Genomic DNA, 20512 nt, shown 5'->3' on the forward strand with positions numbered 1-20512 from the left:
CCGCAGGTATGTATCTGTAAGTGTAAGACTGAGAATAAGAAAGTGGTATTATTTGTACGATCATTTTTTTCAGAGCATTTCATAAATTACCTGTGCGTCAACGTGTCTGCGTCCAGGAAAGAAAAATCCTCTGTGCACCAGAAAATGCGTTAAAAGCATGGACTTTTTTAAAATGCTCTCTGCCAGAAACCAGAAGTGAATCGGCTGAACATTTGCCGCTAGACAGAGTTACTGTGAAGGTTTCAAGCTCTTGAGACCTAGTGAACGTTTGGTGCAAAACAAAGAACTTACCAAATATTACCTATCGGATAAGCAAAAATGTATCAAAATTCTGTTTCCTCCGCAGGGAACATTTGTTTGGGTTTTTAAGTGTGTCAGGTCAAGGTTCAAAACATGTCCCTTATGACAAAGAAAAATATTTATGATGATTAAATATTTAATGGCAGATAATAAGATTATTTTGTTATAATAAATTACCTTTGCAGTGAATTCGACTCACCGACTTTTTGTAACATAAACAATAATAGTTTTTTTGTACTTAAGCGATCTATAGAACAAATCTACCTCCACTGTAGAGAGCTAAGTACACATGTTCACATACAATATCCAATGTCAAGCTGGTTAGTTTACGTAAGCGCTGGAACATCATGATAAGCACGCGAATTTTGGTGAGAACATGTAGATGTGCCTGCTACAATTCCATTAAAAATGGACTCCAGGTTTGCAATTTAATTAATTATTTTCACGTTGTTAACTTTACATTGTGTGACTGTTTGCATAACCAAACTTCTACCAGTTACCTAAACATTGTTATAAAATAATGAATTAATACTTATTTTCCACTTCAAAAAAATTGCGACGAAAATGGAGTTATACTTTTGATAAGGCCCTGTTAACACAAACAATGAATAATTCAGTTGTATTGCTTTCTGTAGAAATGACTTAACTCATCACTTTCCTGTGTCCACTACTTAGAAAGTGTGACTAAAACAGGTTCGGTACAAACCCCTCATATGGGTATTAGTCCTGCATTCGAGCGAGACAACATGATGAATAACCCTTTTTTTGTAAAGTTGTACAGTGATGCATTGGTTATTGGACCATGTTAAAAAGGTGACGATCCTTTCTGTTACCATTTTTTTTAAAACAACTAGATATTTTTATTATTATAATTATTTTTATTTCAGAATGACTGCGCATTTGAATATAATTTGAATATATTTGGTAACAGTCCCTCAAATGTGGGACTGCTTACCTTATGAGGGGTCGTGCCCTGCATTTAAAAAGGATAATACTGGTACATGTAAATTCATGTTCACCTGTGATATTTGCACTAAACTGCTACACTTGCACTGAACCTTGATGACACTTCCACCAAAATCTCGGCTCACCTCAGATTGTTAGGGAACTCAGATTATTTGTAATTGCACTTTATACACTGTAGTCAATGGAGAACAAAGTTTGTGATACGAATTGCCATTTTAGAACAAATTTTTATAAACAGAAATAAATGTTTTATGCAATATACAATATCATGGCGGCAGGGCACAGGAGTCTGACATTCTTTCAATATATATAGGTAATTCTTTTAGAAATAGTCCTGATATTATAACAGTGTACAAACTACATGTATATCTATAGTGATTGTCACATATCAGTTGTTATTAATAGAACAAGACATGTGTACAATAGACCTAAAGAACACTGTACTCAGGTGTTTCATTTGTAACTGAAGGTAAATTGAGCAGATTTTTTTTTTTTAAATTCACAATATTAATAATGCACAAAATTCAAAGTCAAATTTAAAAGTGTGCCATTTTGTTTTTCTGAACAGTTCAGATTTTACGATTAAAAGTATAGTATATGTACCTGGCCCCCTCATTTCCCTCCTTACAGTTATGAAACTTGAGAAAGATCTATCATATACTATTTCAGAAATGGCAATAACAAACTTTCATTGCCAAATCTAAGATGGCCATGCCACCTGTCAGCCATTTTGTTTTTCTGATCAGTCTCAATTTGCCAAGGGAAAAGGGAAACCTTTGTATAAGATTAAGAGATAGATAAACATATTGATGGGGAAAAATTTTAATTTGAAAATTACATGGAAGTGCAATAATGTACCTACAGATCATGTTTAGCTTGGCCTCTTTAACTAGCTGTGGTGATGCATGCTGTCCTCATGACAAAAGTGTTGTGAAATCATAGACATCATTACAAAAATTCTAGTTTCAAGAATACAGGTGTAGATGTTAACTGTTCTCAGAATTATATTGAATAAATGTAGAAAGCTTTAATTTTACATAGGCTCTTGACCCTATCAGAAAAATCCTAAAGTTCAGTTTGTTAAGAACATACACAAGTTGGTCGGTTGAAAAAAAGTTCTAAATATTTAATAGACTAGCCCTGTGCCCTGTTTTATTAAATATGAGAATAGGCCCTGATAGTACACAGTAATATTGTTGAAAATACAAATTTGATGATTGGCATGTTTTAAATGGTTACATCATCACTAATTCTCAGGTGATCTGCTGCCCTCCCCCTCATCCTCCACCCACTACCCAGGTTACATATACTTTTGTATGTAGCTTTTTGTATCAGTGTTGTTTAAAATTTCACTGTAATTTGTAAGAAAATTGTGTCAAATTGCTTTTCAGATTATGTAAAATTTTTTTGTTTCCTTATTGTGATCATCAACCCAGAATTAATCAGAGACATAAGTTAATGATTCACAAATTAACATTTGTATTTTAAAAAAACCAGATTAACAGTCACAAAAGCCAGATAAGCAGTCCGATTTTACAGAGAATCCCGTTGCATCTTCCTGTCGTCAGCTGTTCAACAAATATCATAAAGGTAATAATTACTTGTTTTTAATGATAGACATTCCTGTATATGATATGCTACAAGCCTTCTTTGTGTATACAAGATTGGTGATATTAAGTTCTTAAATAATTGCAGTTCTCTCCAAAACTTTAATTTTTGCTTCCCCAGCAAATTGCTTTTTTTTTTTTAAATATTGTATCTTAATCATATATCATACTGGCAACCAAAATGTTCAGAGTGTAACAATGCAAAAATATGCTGGTGGAAAAATGGAAAAAATCAAAAACAAAAACAAAAAAAAACAAAGACCAGGAGAATCAACTTCAGCAAATGACATGAATCAAGAAGAGATATTAATGGAAAGTTTTATATTTAACTTCTGATGCTTATTAGTTTGCATTGTTGATTCTGTTGTTGTATGCCTTGTTCTCAATTGAGAATTACTTTCTTGGATTGACCAAGATTTACATGGCAGATGTTGTTGAAGAAGCAGAAGACCCTTGCTCTTATGAAACACCTGGTCTTAATCTATTAATTTTTCAGGAGTGTATGTGTAAATCTTTCTTTTTAGGTCATCTGACCCAAAGATGACGTATAGCCACTGTACTTCATCCACCGTCTGCCATGCATATTTTTTTTTACATTTTAAACTTCTTCTTGAGTTCCAACAGTGGAATTGAGCTTTTATAAAGTGATTCTGAGATAGTCCTGACCAAATGTTATTATTTTTTGGGTATGTCTGAAATACAAGATGGCTGCCTTGGCCACCAAAATCAAATTTTAAACTTCTTTTCAACTTCCACTGGTGCCATTGAGCTAAAAATTGGTGGGAATGTTAAGAAAAGGTAGCCAACAAAGTGTTGTTATCTTTTAACCTTATCACAGCTTCAACATGGCGGCCATGGAGGCCATTTTGTAACATAATTGCACTATCATAGTTTTCCTGTGCAGCACCTATTTCAAACTTCTTAAGTTTCACTCCCTAGGATTGAACTCAAACTTGTCTGATATGATCCTGACCATGTGTTGTCATTTTTCAGGTCGGTTTGAAATCCAAGATGGCCACCATCTTGAAAAACATTATACACTTCTCCTGTTCCACTGTTGTCATTGAGCTAAAAATGGTGGAAAGGTTAAGGAAAGGTAGCCAACAAGTGTTGGGATTTTTTACCTTGTCAAAACATGATTGCAACACCTATTTCAAATTTCTCAAGTTTCACCAGTTAGACTGAGCTCAAACTTTACTGTCAAAAAATAGGTAACACTTGTTACAGTTGCCTACTCCTCACCAAAACTACCATTTGCATCATTGAAAACAGCTTCTTAGTAAGATTTCATTCAAAATAGAAAAAAATAAGCCTTCTCCGTACTGAAACCATTTGTTTTATATTTTGTCTTAGTTTTATTGGATTTTAATTCAGTTTACATAGCAGTATTTTCTTCTTGTTTTTGTTCTTAACAAAAATTCAGAAACCTTGTGATAGGATATTGAAATAGCATTTTTGAACAATATTTATGAATAGCAATTGTTATGGGTGGGCTTATTACGAGACATTCTGTTTGTTTTATGATAAACTTGGTATATACATTTACTAATAAAACAACACGAGTTTCCAGAATATGACTAAGAAATCTAACATGCTTGTTTTTATTTGTTGATATTTCAGACAGAGGAAAAAAAAACAACTCAAGAAACCAAAGCTTTCAAAGACATTTCATTTTTTAGAAAAATCAAACATACTTTAGGATTTGACAGGGATTTAAGAGTATCTTATAAGGTAAGAATTCTTTCATGATATGAGCTAATACTTGCTTCCTTAAGTTGAAAGAACATGAATAGAATTTAATTTGTTGTAAAAGTCAGTAAAGAAAAATTTCTATAGAGGACAATCAACATTCATGGTTGCCTGGTGTAATATGATAAAGTGAAGCTCATATTTTTTTCAAATTACCCTAATTTTTTAATTTAAGACCTTCCAATCGAGTAACTAGTTTGTGCAGAATCAAGTACATTTACCAATACAATTCATGTTTCGTTTGTTGACAGAATTTAATCAATGGCAACTGATAAATCTTTTTCTTCGTTTTTCAGAAGTTAGAACTATCAGCTTACAGATCATGGTTATGTATCACAGAACTCGTAGATCATGATGCATTTTGTGAAAGTAAGTGTGTACAATGTACTATATTCCTGCAATACAATCAAAAGTAAAACTGAAAGTATCAAATAAAATAGAAAAAAGAGATAATTTACTACCTACAGTAGAGATCTATGTTAGATAACAGGTAATTGTTACCAACTACCTACAGTAGAGATCTATGTTAGATAACAGGTAATTGTCACGAACTACCTACAGTAGAGATCTATGTTAGATAACAGGTTACTGACTACCTACAGTAGAGATCTATGTTAGATAACAGGTTATTGACTACCTACAGTAGAGATCTATGCTAGATAACAAGTTACTGACTACCTACAGTAGAGATCTATGCTAGATAACAGGTTACTGACTACCTACAGTAGAGATCTATGTTAGATAACAGGTTATTGACTACCTACAGTAGAGATCTATGTTAGATAACAGGTTACTGACTACCTACAGTAGAGATCTATGTTAGATAACAGGTAATTGTTACCAACTACCTACAGTAGAGATCTATGTTAGATAACAGGTAATTGTCACCAACTACCTACAGTAGAGATCTATGTTAGATAACAGGTAATTGTTACCAACTACCTACAGTAGAGATCTATGTTAGATAACAGGTAATTGTTACCAACTACCTACAGTAGAGATCTATGTTAGATAACAGGTTACTGACTGCCTTCAGTAGAGATCTATGTTAGATAACAGGTAATTGACTACCTACAGTAGAGATCTATGTTAGATAACATGTTATTGACTACCTACAGTAGATATCTATGTTAGATAACAGGTTACTGACTACCTACAGTAGAGATCTATGTTATATAACAGGTTACTGACTACCTACAGCAAAGATCTATGTTAGATAACAGGTTATTGACTACCTACAGTAGAGATCTATGTTAGATAACAGGTTATTGACTACTTACAGTAGAGATCTATGTTAGATACCTACAGTAGAGATCTATGTTAGATAACAGGTTATTGACTACCTACAGTAGAGATCTATGTTAGATAACAGGTTACTGACTACCTACAGTAGAGATCTATGTTACAGGTAATTGACTACCTACAGTAGAGATCTATGTTAGATAACAGGTTACTGACTACCTACAGTAGAGATCTATGTTATATAACAGGTAATTGTTACCAACTACCTACAGTAGAGATCTATGTTATATAACAGGTAATTGTTACCAACTACCTACAGTAGAGACCTATGTTAGATAACATGTTACTGACTACCTACAGTAGAGATCTATGTTAGATAACATGTTACTGACTACCTACAGTAGAGATCTATGTTAGATAACAGGTTATTGTTACCAACTACCTACAGTAGAGATCTATGTTATATAACAGGTAATTGTTACCAACTACCTACAGTAGAGACCTATGTTAGATAACATGTTACTGACTACCTACAGTAGAGATCTATGTTAGATAACATGTTACTGACTACCTACAGTTACTGACTACCTACAGTAGAGATCTATGTTAGATAACAGGTTACTGACTACCTACAGTAGAGATCTATGTTAGATAACATGTTACTGACTACCTACAGTAGAGATCTATGTTAGATAACAGGTTATTGTTACCAACTACCTACAGTAGAGATCTATGTTAGATAACAGGTAATTGTTAACAACTACCTACAGTAGAGATCTATGTTAGATAACAGGTTACTGACTACCTACAGTAGAGATCTATGTTAGATAACAGGTTACTGACTGCCTACAGTAGAGATCTATGTTAGATAACAGGTAATTGACTACCTACAGTAGAGATCTATGTTAGATAACATGTTAGAGTAGAGATCTATGTTAGATAACTGACTACCTACAGTAGAGATCTATGTTAGATAACAGGTTACTGACTACCTACAGTAGAGATCTATGTTAGATAACAGGTTACTGACTACCTACAGTAGATATCTATGTTAGATAACATGTTACTGACTACCTACAGTAGAGACCTATGTTAGATAACAGGTTACTGACTACCTACAGTAGATCTATGTTAGATAACAGGTTATTGACTACCTACAGTAGATATCTATGTTAGATAACAGGTTATTGACTACTTACAGTAGAGATCTATGTTAGAGAACAGGTAACTGACTAGCTACAGTAGAGATCTATGTTAGATAACAGGTTACTGACTACCTACAGTAGAGATCTATGTTATATAACAGGTAATTGTTACCAACTACCTACAGTAGAGATCTATGTTAGATAACAGACTACCTACAGTAGAGATCTATGTTAGATAACAGGTAATTGTTACCAACTACCTACAGTAGAGATCTATGTTAGATAACAGGTAATTGTTACCAACTACCTACAGTAGAGATCTATGTTAGATAACAGGTTACTGACTACCTACAGTAGAGATCTATGTTAGATAACAGGTAACTGACTACCTACAGTAGAGATCTATGTTAGATAACATGTTATTGACTACCTACAGTAGATATCTATGTTAGATAACAGGTTATTGACTACCTACAGTAGAGATCTATGTTAGATAACAGGTAACTGACTACCTACAGTAGAGATCTATGTTAGATAACATGTTACTGACTACCTAAAGTAGATATCTATGTTAGATAACAGGTAACTGACTAGCTACAGTAGAGATCTATGTTAGATAACATGTTATTGTCTACCTACAGTAGATATCTATGTTAGATAACAGGTTATTGACTACCTACAGTAGAGATCTATGTTAGATAACAGGTTACTGACTACCTACAGTAGAGATCTATGTTAGATAACAGGTAGATATTGTTAGATAACAGGTTACTGACTACCTACAGTAGAGACCTATGTTAGATAACAGGTTACTGACTACCTACAGTAGAGATCTATGTTAGATAACATGTTACTGACTACCTACAGTAGAGACCTATGTTAGATAACAGGTTACTGACTACCTACAGTAGAGATCTATGTTAGATAACATGTTACTGACTACCTAAAGTAGATATCTATGTTAGATAACAGGTAACTGACTACCTACAGTAGAGATCTATGTTAGATAACAGGTTATTGACTACTTACGGTAGAGATCTATGTTAGATAACAGGTTACTGACTACCTACAGTAGAGATCTATGTTAGATAACAGGTAATTGACTACCTACAGTAGAGATCTATGTTAGATAACATGTTACTGACTACCTACAGTAGAGATCTATGTTAGATAACAGGTAACTGACTACCTACAGTAAAGATCTATGTTAGATAACAGGTTACTGACTACCTACAGTAGAGATCTATGTTAGATAACAGGTAACTGACTACCTACAGTAGATATCTATGTTAGATAACAGGTTATTGACTACCTACAGTAGAGATCTATGTTAGATAACAGGTTACTGACTACCTACAGTAGAGATCTATGTTAGATAACATGTTACTGACTACCTACAGTAGAGATCTATGTTAGATAACAGGTTACTGACTACCTACAGTAGAGATCTATGTTAGATAACAGGTTACTGACTACCTACAGTAGAGATCTATGTTAGATAACAGGTAACTGACTACCTACAGTAGATATCTATGTTAGATAACAGGTTATTGACTACCTACAGTAGAGATCTATGCTAGATAACAGGTTACTGACTAGCTACAGTAGAGATCTATGTTAGATAACAGGTTACTGACTACCTACAGTAGAGACCTATGTTAGATAACAGGTTACTGACTACCTACAGTAGAGATCTATGTTAGATAACAGGTTACTGACTACCTACAGTAGAGATCTATGCTAGATAACAGGTTACTGACTACCTACAGTAGAGATCTATGCTAGATAACAGGTTACTGACTACCTACAGTAGAGATCTATGTTAGATAACAGGTTACTGACTACCTACAGTAGAGATCTATGTTAGATAACAGGTTACTGACTACCTACAGCAGAGATCTATGTTAGATAACAGGTTACTGACTGCCTTCAGTAGAGATGTATGTTCGATAACAGGTTATTGACTACCTACAGTAGAGATCTATGCTAGATAACAAGTTACTGACTACCTACAGTAGAGATCTATGCTAGATAACAGGTTACTGACTAGCTACAGTAGAGATCTATGTTATATAACAGCTTACTGGCTACCTACAGTAGAGTTCTATGTTAGATAACAGGTTACTGACTAGCTACATTAGAGATCTATGTTAGATAAGAGGTAATTGTTACTGACTAGCTACAGTAGAGATCTATGTTAGATAACAGGTTATTGACTACCTACAGTAGAGATCTATGTTAGATAACAGGTAACTGACTACCTACAGTAGAGATCTATGTTAGATAACAGGTTACTGACTACCTACAGTAGAGATCTATGTTAGATAACAGGTTACTGACTAGCTACAGTAGAGATCTATGTTAGATAACAGGTTACTGACTACCTACAGTAGAGATCTATGTTAGATAACAGGTAACTGACTACCTACAGTAGATATCTATGTTAGATAACAGGTTATTGACTACCTACAGTAGAGATCTATGCTAGATAACAGGTTACTGACTAGCTACAGTAGAGATCTATGTTAGATAACAGGTTATTGACTACCTACAGTAGAGATCTATGTTAGATAACAGGTTACTGACTACCTACAGTAGAGATCTATGTTATATAACAGGTTACTGACTAGCTACAGTAGAGATCTATGTTAGATAACAGGTTATTGACTACCTACAGTAGAGATCTATGCTAGATAACAGGTTACTGACTAGCTACAGTAGAGATCTATGTTAGATAACAGGTTACTGACTAGCTACAGTAGAGATCTATGTTAGATAACAGGTAACTGACTACCTACAGTAGAGATCTAGGTTAGATAACAGTGTAATATGATTAGCTACTTCTCATGAATCCCATTGTTTCTGTTTTCTTCAGTTCTTGATCTGCCTGATACGTTTAATACTTGGTTTCTCATCAATGAACTACATTTATGGTAAGTCAAACAAAAGATAAATACACAAATTAAACGTCTTTGATATATTAATCTAGTCATTAACTATGTTCATATTTATACTATCTGATCAACTTCAAATACATATATCTGGGGTATGCAATGACCAAGTGATTCAAGACCATCTTTATCTCTAGTTCCCCACCTCTGGGTGACCAAGTGATTAAAGACCATCTTTATCTCTAGTCCCCCACCTCTGGGTGACCAAGTGATTAAAGACCATCTTTATCTCTAGTCCCCACCTCTGGGTGACCAAGTGATTAAAGACCATCCTTATCTCTAGTCCCCCACCTCTAGGTGACCAAGTGATTAAAGACCATCTTTATCTATAGTCCCCCACCTCTGGGTGACCAAGTGATTAAAGACCATCTTTATCTCTAGTCCCCTACCTCAGAATGGCCAAGTGATTAAAGACCATCTTTATCTCTAGTCCCCCACCTCTGGGTGACCAAGTGGTTAAAGACCATCTTTATCTCTAGTTCCCCACCTCTGGGTGACCAAGTGATTAAAGACCATCTTTATCTCTAGTCCCCTACCTCAGAATGGCCAAGTGATTAAAGACCATCTTTATCTCTAGTCCCCCACCTCTGGGTGACCAAGTGGTTAAAGACCATCTCTATCTCTAGTTCCCCACCTCTGGGTGACCAAGTGATTAAAGACCATCTTTATCTCTAGTCCCCCACCTTTGGGTGACCAAGTGATTCAAGACCATCTTTATCTCTAGTCCCCTACCTCTGGGTGACCAAGTGATTCAAGACAATTACCCCAGAAAAAAACCCATCTGCTTAGGGAAATGAACTCTTGCCACATTTGATTAGAACAGTGGTAGGATTATTCTTCCACTTGAATTTGGTGGGATGAATGATAGGGTGATTCTTCTAGATGAATTTGGTAGGATGATTCTTCCTGTAGAATGGTAGGATGATTCCTTCATTTGAATGGAAGGATGATTCCTCCTCTTGGTGATATGATTACACCTCTTGGATATATGAGTACTGCGATTACTGCACTTGGAGATATGATTACTGCACTTGGTGATACCATTACTGCACTTGGTGATACGATTACTGCACTTTGTGATACGATTACTGCACTCGGTGATACGATTACTGCACATGGTGATACGATTACTCCACTTGGTGATACAAGTACTGCACTTGGTGATACCATTACTGCACTCGGTGATACGATTACACCTCTTGGTGATACGATTAACCCACTTGGTGATACGATTACTGCACTCGGTGATACGATTACACCTCTTGGTGATACGATTAACCCACTTGGTGATATGATTAAACCACTTGGTGATAAGATTAACCCACTTGGTGATACGATTACTGCACTTGGTGATACGATTACTGCACTTGGTGATACGATTTCACCACTCGGTGATACGATTATTGCACTCGGTGTACGATTACTGCACTTGGTGATACGATTACTGCACTTGGTGATATGATTACTGAACTTGGTGATACGATTACTGCACTTGGTGATACGATTACTGCACTTGGTGATACGATTTCACCACTCAGTGATACGATTACTTCACTCGGTGTACGATTACTGCACTTGGTGATACGATTACTGCACTTGGTGATATGATTACTGCACTTGGTGATATGATTACTGCACTTGGTGATATGATTACTGCACCTGCTGATACGATTCCTCCACTTGGTGATTCGATTACTGCACTTGGTGATACGATTACTCCACTCGGTGTTACGATTACTGCACTTGGTGATACGATTACTGCACTTGGTGATACGATTTCACCACTCAGTGATACAATTACTGCACTTGGTGATACGATTACTGCACTTGGTGATACGATTTCACCACTCAGTGATACGATTACTGCACTTGGTGATACGATTACTGTACTTGGTGATACGATTTCACCACTCAGTGATACGATTACTGCACTTGGTGATACGATTACTGCACTTGGTGATACGATTTCACCACTCAGTGATACGATTACTGCACTTGGTGATACGATTACTGCACTTGGTGATACGATTTCACCACTCGGTGATACGATTACTGCACTTGGTGATACGATTTCACCACTTGGTGATACGATTTCACCACTCGGTGATACAATTACTTCACTCGGTGTACGATTACTGCACTTGGTGATACGATTACTGCACTTGGTGATATGATTACTGAACTTGGTGATACGATTACTGCACTTGGTGATACGATTACTCCACTCGGTGTTACGATTACTGCACTTGGTGATACGATTTCACCACTCGGTGATACGATTACTGCACTTGGTGATACAATTACTGCACTTGGTGATACGATAACTCCACTCGTTGTTACGATTACTGCACTTGGTGATACGATTTCACCACTTGGTGATACGATTACTGCACTTGGTGATACGATTACTGCACTTGGTGATACGATTTCACCACTCGGTGATACGATTTCACCACTTGGTGATACGATTACTGCACTTGGTGATACGATTACTGCACTTGGTGATACGATTTCACCACTTGGTGATACGATTTCACCACTCTGTGATACGATTACTGCACTTGGTGATACGATTTCACCACTCGGTGATACGATTACTGCACTTGGTGATACGATTACTGCACTTGGTGATACGATTTCACCACTCGGTGATACGATTACTGCACTCGGTGTACGATTACTCCAGTATAATGCTTGGCTGTAACATTAATGCTGAGTAACAGTGAGGTGAGTTTTCAGGAATGATTTGGTATCATGTTTGAAAACTCTCTCCATAGAGATATGGTTGATGCTGGATAAAATGTATTGTAACACTGTTAGGACTTTCCTGTCAATTCTTCATTCTGGCACTTTTTGGCAATTGTTGACAACAAGTTTTTTCTTTTATTTCTGTAAATGCGTTGTGTGTTTAGAGCATTGTATATTTTGGTGTAAGTGACAAGGTAAGTGTGGTTTTCAGTGGGGTACTTCACTTGGATACCTAGAGGTATGCAGGGCGATTGACAACTTATATACATATAGGAAGGGTAAGGATTCAATTGCAATAAATTTCAAGTGTCACCAGTTATTGTGTGGTTAGATTTATTGTCACAACAAATTTCAAGTATCACCAGTTAGTGTTTAGTTAAACTTTATTGTCGATTAGTTTCATGTGCGGTCGAGGCATCTTCAAGACAGTATGTAAGTGTCCTGATGAAGCCTCGATTGGTGGCAAGACTACAATAGTTACAGGTTTGGTTACAGGCTTGAGTTTAACAATCAGCTGTTTAGTTTAGCATAGACTTGATTTAAATACTAAAATATCAGCTGTATTAAAACTTTTAAAAATTCACATCTTTTTATGATTGAAAAAGTTTGATTTGAAAACCATTCATATGTCATTAAAGATAATAAATAAAAATCTTTTTGTATTTTGGACAGGATCATCTTAACACGCCTGAGTTTTGAAGGCGTAGAGGGGAGATACTTCCGAAATGTTCTTGTCTCTTTGATGTGGAAGGATACGGAATTACGAATGAAAGAAGTAGAGGTATATTCATGCTTGATACCCCTGGAACCATCCTTGATACTCCAGGGGTTAGACTCACTTTCACTCTCTGCACCCCTGGAACCATCCTCGATACTCCAGGGGTTAGACTCACTTTCACTCTCTGTCCCCCTGGAACCATCCTCGATACTCCAGGGATTAGGCTCGCTTTCACTCTCTGCACCCCTGGAACCATCCTCGATACTCCAGGGGTTAGACTCACTTTCACTCTCTGCACCCCTGGAACCATCCTCGATACTCCAGGGGTTAGACTCACTTTCACTCTCTGCACCCCTGGAACCATCCTCGATACTCCAGGGGTTAGACTCACTTTCACTCTCTGCACCCCTGGAACCATCCTCGATACTCCAGGGGTTAGACTCACTTTCACTCTCTGTATCCCTGGAACCATCCTCGATACTCCAGGGGTTAGACTCACTTTCAATCTCTGCACCCCTGGAACCATCCTCGATACTCCAGGGGTTAGACTCACTTTCACTCTCTGCACCCCTGGAACCATCCTCGATACTCCAGGGGTTAGACTCACTTTCACTCTCTGCACCCCTGGAACCATTCTCGATACTCCAGGGGTTAGACTCACTTTCACTCTCTGCACCCCTGGAACCATCCTCGATACTCCAGGGGTTAGACTCACTTTCACTCTCTGCACCCCTGGAACCATCCTCGATACTCCAGGGGTTAGACTCACTTTCACTCTCTGCACCCCTGGAACCATCCTGGATACTCCAGGGGTTAGACTCACTTTCACTCTCTGCACCCCTGGAACCATCCTTGATACTCCAGGGGTTAGACTCACTTTCACTCTCTGCACCCCTGGAACCATCCTTGATACTCCAGGGGTTAGACTCACTTTCACTCTCTGCACCCCTGGAACCATTCTCGATACTCCAGGGGTTAGACTCACTTTCACTCTCTACACCCCTGGAACCATCCTCGATACTCCAGGAGTTACGATCACTTTCCCTCACTACAACCCTTGGAACCATCCTGGATACTCCAGGGGTTAGACTCACTTTCACTCTCTGCACCCCTGGAACCATCCTTGATACTCCAGGGGTTAGGCTCGCTTTCACTCTCTGCACCCCAGGAACCACCCTCGATACTCCAGGGGTTACGCTCTCTTTCACTCTCTGCACTGCTGGAACCATCCTCAATACTCCAGGGGTTACGCTTTCTTTCACTCTCAGAACCCCTGGAACCATGCCCAATACTCCGGAGGTTAGGCTCGCTTTCACTCTCGGCACCCCTGGAACCATGCCCAATACTCTGGATGTTAGGCTCGCTTTCACTCTCGGCACTCCTGGAACCATGCTCAATACTCTGGATGTTAGGCTCGCTTTCACTCTCGGCACCCCTGGAACCATGCTCAATACTCTGGATGTTAGGCTCGCTTTCACTCTCGGCACTCCTGGAACCATGCTCAATACTCTGGATGTTAGGCTCGCTTTCACTCTCAGCACCCCTGGAACCATGCTCAATACTCTGGATGTTAGGCTCGCTTTCACTCTCAGCACCCCTGGAACCATGCTCAATACTCTGGATGTTAGGCTCGCTTTCACTCTCAGCACCCCTGGAACCATGCTCAATACTCTGGATGTTAGGCTCGCTTTCACTCTCAGCACCCCTGTCGTAGTAACATGGAAGGTTGTGTGAGTGACACTTTGTGGATAAGACAAAAAGAATAGACTAATCCATTGACTTCAAACAAATCTTGAGATTGCATAGTGGTATGTTGTACTGGCTTTGAAGTTGGGTGTCACTCCTTTTTAACTGATCAGTTTTTTTTCTCTAGAAACCCATTCTAGACTAATCAAATGACTTGGTTTGTGCCTTTAATTTTGCCTTGAAATGTTCCAGGGAGGCAGAGAGCCAAAGTGAGTGTAAGCACTTGATTATAGAGGATGAAGGGGGGTGGGAGGCTATTCAAATCACTCTGCGTCCATGGTCCGTCGTCCGTCTGAAGAATCTTTCTCAAATTGCATATGTAGGTTCCTCTTGGTCCGTAGTTGAGCCCATTTGATTTTGGAACTGATCAGAAAAACAAAATGTACAACAGGTGGCCATCTTGGATTTTTTACAATGAAGTTTGTTATCGCCATTTCTTCAAAATTACTGTATAGATCTTTCTCAAATTTCATGTCTAGGTTCCTTTTGGTTCTTAGTTGTGCCCATTTAATTTTGGGACTGATCAGAAAAACAAAATGGCTGACAGGTGGCCATCTTGGATTTTGACTTTGAAAGGTTGTTATCACTATTTCCTCAAAAGCACTGGATGGATCTTTCTGAAATTTCACATAGAGGTTCCTCTTTGTCCCTAGTTTTGCCCATTTGATTAAGCATTCAGAAAAACAAAATGGCCCACAAGTTTGATATCATTATTTCTTCAGAAGTACTGTATAGATCTTTCTCAAATTTCATATATATAGGTTCCTCTTGGTCCATAGGTGTGTCTGTTAGACATTTTAAACATCTTCTCAAGTTCCATCGGTGTGATTGAGCTCTAACTTACATGAAATAATCCTGAGATGGTCCTGATCAAGTGTTTCAGATATGTCTGAAATCGAAGATGGCTACCATTGCCACCATCTTGAAAAACATATTTTAATCTTCTTCTCCAGTTCAGCTGGTGCCTTTTTTTAGCTAAAATTTGGTTGGAATGTTTAGGAAAGGTGGCCAATAAAGTGTTTTTGAATTTTAACCTTGTCAAAACTTTGACATAACGGCCAGGGAGGCCATTTTGTTACATGATTTTGCAATCATGGTTTTCCTGTGAAACACCTATTTCAAACCTTCTCAAGTTTCACCAGTAGGATTGAGTTCCAATTTTACTGTCAAAAAATAGGTAACACTTGTTTCAGTTTCCTACTCTTCACCAAAACTACCACCTACATCATGGAAAACAGCTTCTTAGTAAGATTTCATTCAAAGTAGAAAAAATAACCCTGCTGAAAGTTTTTGTAGTCAGATGACCATTAAGGCCTTGTGGGCATCTTGTTATGTAGAACAATTCCATAGGAAGCAGTGCCCCCATCACCCCTGAATGTAACGAGCTTCACAAGCAGTGCCCCCATCACCCCTGAATGTAACGAGCTTCACAAGCAGTGCCCCCATCACCCCTGAATGTAACAAGGCTTACAAGCGGTGTCCCCATCACCCCTGAATGTAACAAGCTTCACAAGCAGTGCCCCCATCACCCCTGAATGTAACAAGGCTTACAAGCGGTGTCCCCATCACCCCTGAATGTAACCCCCATCACCCCTGAATGTAACAAGCTTCACAAGCAGTGCCCCCATCACCCCTGAATGTAACAAACTTCACAAGCAGTGCCCCCATCACCCCTGAATGTAACAAACTTCACAAGCAGTGCCCCCATCACCCCTGAATGTAACAAACTTCACAAGCAGTGCCCCCATCACCCCTGAATGTAACAAGCTTCACAAGCAGTGCCCCCATCACCCCTGAATGTAACAAGCTTCACATGCAGTGCCCCCATCACCCCTGAATGTAACAAGGCTTACAAGCGGTGCCCCCATCACCCCTGAATGTAACAAGGCTTACAAGCAGTGCCCCCATCACCCCTGAATGTAACAAGGCTTACAAGCGGTGTCCCCATCACCCCTGAATGTAACAAGGCTTACAAGCGGTGCCCCCATCACCCCTGAATGTAACAAGCTTCACAAGCAGTGCCCCCATCACCCCTGAATGTAACAAGCTTCACAAGCAGTGCCCCCATCACCCCTGAATGTAACAAGCTTCACAAGCAGTGCCCCCATCACCCCTGAATGTAACAAGGCTTCACAAGCAGTGCCCCCATCACCCCTGAATGTAACAAGCTTCACAAGCGGTGTCCCCATCACCCCTGAATGTAACAACAAGCTTCACAATGCAAGGTGCCCCCATCACCCCTGAATGTAACAAGGCTTACAAGCAGTGCCCCCATCACCCCTGAATGTAACAAGGCTTACAAGCAGTGCCCCCATCACCCCTGAATGTAACAAGGCTTACAAGTGGTGCCCCCATCACCCCTGAATGTAACAAGCTTCACAAGCAGTGCCCCATCACCCCTAAGTGTAACAAGGCTTACAAGCAGTGCCTCCATCACCCCTGAATGTAACAAGGCTTACAAGCAGTGCCCCCATCACCCCTGAATGTAACAAGCTTCACATGCAGTGCCCCCATCACCCCTGAATGTAACAAGGCTTACAAGCAGTGCCCCCATCACCCCTGAATGTAACAAGGCTTACAAGCGGTGCCCCCATCACCCCTGAATGTAACAAGGCTTACAAGCGGTGCCCCCATCACCCCTGAATGTAACAAGGCTTACAAGCAGTGCCCCCATCACCCGTGAATGTAACAAGGCTAACAAGCAGTGCCCCCATCACCCCTGAATGTAACAAGGCTTACAAGCAGTGCCCCCATCACCCCTGAATGTAACAAGGCTTACAAGCGGTGCCCCCATCACCCCTGAATGTAACAAGGCTTACAAGCGGTGTCCCCATCACCCCTGAATGTAACAAGGCTTACAAGTGGTGCCCCCATCACCCCTGAATGTAACAAGCTTCACATGCAGTGCCCCCATCACCCCTGAATGTAACAAGGCTTACAAGCAAGGCTTACAAGCGGTGCCCCCATCACCCCTGAATGTAACAAGGCTTACAAGTGCCCCCATCACTGAATGTAACAAGGCTTGCCCCCATCACCCCTGAATGTAACAAGGCTTACAAGCAGTGCCCCCATCACCCCTGAATGTAACAAGGCTTACAAGCAGTGCCCCCATCACCCCTGAATGTAACAAGGCTTACAAGCGGTGTCCCCATCACCCCTGAATGTAACAAGGCTTACAAGCGGTGTCCCCATCACCCCTGAATGTAACAAGGCTTACAAGCGGTGCCCCCATCACCCCTGAATGTAACAAGGCTTACAAGCGGTGTCCCCATCACCCCTGAATGTAACAAGGCTTACAAGCAGTGCCCCCATCACCCCTGAATGTAACAAGGCTTACAAGCGGTGTCCCCATCACCCCTGAATGTAACAAGGCTTACAAGCAAGGCTTACAAGCGGTGCCCCCATCACCCCTGAATGTAACAAGGCTTACAAGCGGTGTCCCCATCACCCCTGAATGTAACAAGGCTTACAAGCCCCCATCACCCCTGAATGTAACAAGGCTTACAAGCGGTGTCCCCATCACCCCTGAATGTAACAAGCTGCCCCCATCACTGAATGCTGCCCCCATCACCCCTGAATGTAACAAGCACCCCTGAATGTAACAAGTGCCCCCATCACCCCTGAATGTAACAAACAAGCGGTGTCCCCATCACCCCTGAATGTAACAAGGCTTACAAGTGGTGCCCCCATCACCCCTGAATGTAACAAGCTTCACAAGCGGTGCCCCCATCACCCCTAAGTGTAACAAGGCTTACAAGCAGTGCCCCCATCACCCCTGAATGTAACAAGCTTCACATGCAGTGCCCCCATCACCCCTGAATGTAACAAGCTTCACATGCAGTGCCCCCATCACCCCTGAATGTAACAAGGCTTACAAGCGGTGTCCCCATCACAAGGCTTACAAGCAGTGCCCCCATCACCCCTGAATGTAACAAGGCTTACAAGCGGTGCCCCCATCACCCCTGAATGTAACAAGCTTCACATGCAGTGCCCCCATCACCCCTGAATGTAACAAGGCTTACAAGTGGTGTCCCCATCACCCCTGAATGTAACAAGGCTTACAAGTGGTGCCCCCATCACCCCTGAATGTAACAAGCTTCACAAGCAGTGCCCCCATCACCCCTGAATGTAACAAGGCTTACAAGCGGTGTCCCCATCACCCCTGAATGTAACAAGCTTCACAAGCAGTGCCCCCATCACCCCTGAATGTAACAAACTTCACAAGCAGTGCCCCCATCACCCCTGAATGTAACAAGCTTCACAAGCGGTGCCCCCATCACCCCTGAATGTAACAAGCTTCACAAGTGGTGCCCCCATCACCCTTGAATGTAACAAGGCTTACAAGCGGTGTCCCCATCACCCTTGAATGTAACAAGGCTTACAAGCAGTGCACCCATCACCCCTGAATGTAACAAGGCTTACAAGCGGTGTCCCCATCACCCCTGAATGTAACAAGCTTCACAAGCAGTGCTCCAGTCACCCCTAAATGAGAGTACAAAACCCCCTACTCCCACCAAATTGGTGAACTTCAAGACATGTACCCCTAGTTTTCAATCACTCTCCTATATAGAAACATAGTTAGGGGTATCTCCAGTTTCAAAAGGCAAGGGGAAACACAGATAAGTTAAGTTGGCAATATACTTTTATATCTTGGTGACCAATTTTTACTAGTTTTGGCTCATCATGGTAAAATTCTACCTAATGGTGAGCTATGAACTTTCTACTATGTTTTAGATCTTCTTTTGAATGTATTTTCAAGTGAGTATACAATAATAGACCATACCTAACCTGGACCAGTACTGACCCTAACCTGGACCAGTACTGATCCTAACCTTGACCAGTAATGACCGTTTACCTCTGTTTTAGTGAAGAATTTTTTGTCGTAAACCTCATTCTTAATTATGTTTACAGACTGTGTCCTTTAATGAAAGGAAAGAATTTTTGGACCAAATGAAATTTCACCTGCAGAACGCATTTCTGTTCTACGATGAGGTAATTATCAAGGATGAAATCAATCAGGTTCTTCACATTTGCAAGTATTCATTAACCAACAACCAACTGCCACATGATAGTGTCTATATATAGCTATCATCTGATGGTGTCTATATATAGCTGTCATCTGATGGTGTCTATAAATAGCTATCATCTGATGGTGTCTGTATATAGCTGTCATCTAATGGTGTCTATATATAGCTATCATCTGATGGTGTCTACATATAGCTGTCATCTGACAGTGTCTATATATAGCTGTCATCTGATGTTGTCTGTATATAGCTGTCATCTAATGGTGTCTATATATAGCTGTCATCTGATGGTGTCTATATATAGCTATCATCTGAT

The 20512-nt window shown here is 39.8% G+C and overlaps 1 protein-coding gene across 1 annotated transcript; it reads left to right on the forward strand.

Moving 5' to 3' along the window:
• The first annotated feature begins 595 nt into the window (after positions 1-595).
• On the forward strand, positions 596-20257 carry LOC132561181 (ubiquinol-cytochrome-c reductase complex assembly factor 1-like). The gene is made up of 7 exons (XM_060225908.1): positions 596-719; positions 2764-2856; positions 4494-4604; positions 4919-4991; positions 9885-9942; positions 13381-13489; positions 20084-20257. Exons 1-7 carry the CDS (start codon positions 648-650, stop codon positions 20255-20257), a joined length of 690 nt encoding a protein of 229 aa, XP_060081891.1. The 5' UTR covers positions 596-647.
• Positions 20258-20512: the final 255 nt, after the last annotated feature.

Source organism: Ylistrum balloti, unplaced genomic scaffold (assembly GCF_031769215.1).
Source record: "Ylistrum balloti isolate Yb309-2 unplaced genomic scaffold, AGI_CSIRO_Ybal_v1 Utg371168, whole genome shotgun sequence".
Taxonomy (NCBI): Eukaryota; Metazoa; Mollusca; class Bivalvia; order Pectinida; family Pectinidae; genus Ylistrum; species Ylistrum balloti.

Coding starts and splice junctions, on each gene's coding strand:
- LOC132561181 (XM_060225908.1), top strand. CDS start 648: ATGATAAGCACGCGAATTTTGGTGAGAACATGTAGATGTGCCTGCTAC. Junction 4,992..9,884: donor TCATGATGCATTTTGTGAAA/GTAAGTGTGTAC, acceptor TGTTTTCTTCAG/TTCTTGATCTGCCTGATACG. Junction 13,490..20,083: donor TACGAATGAAAGAAGTAGAG/GTATATTCATGC, acceptor TTATGTTTACAG/ACTGTGTCCTTTAATGAAAG.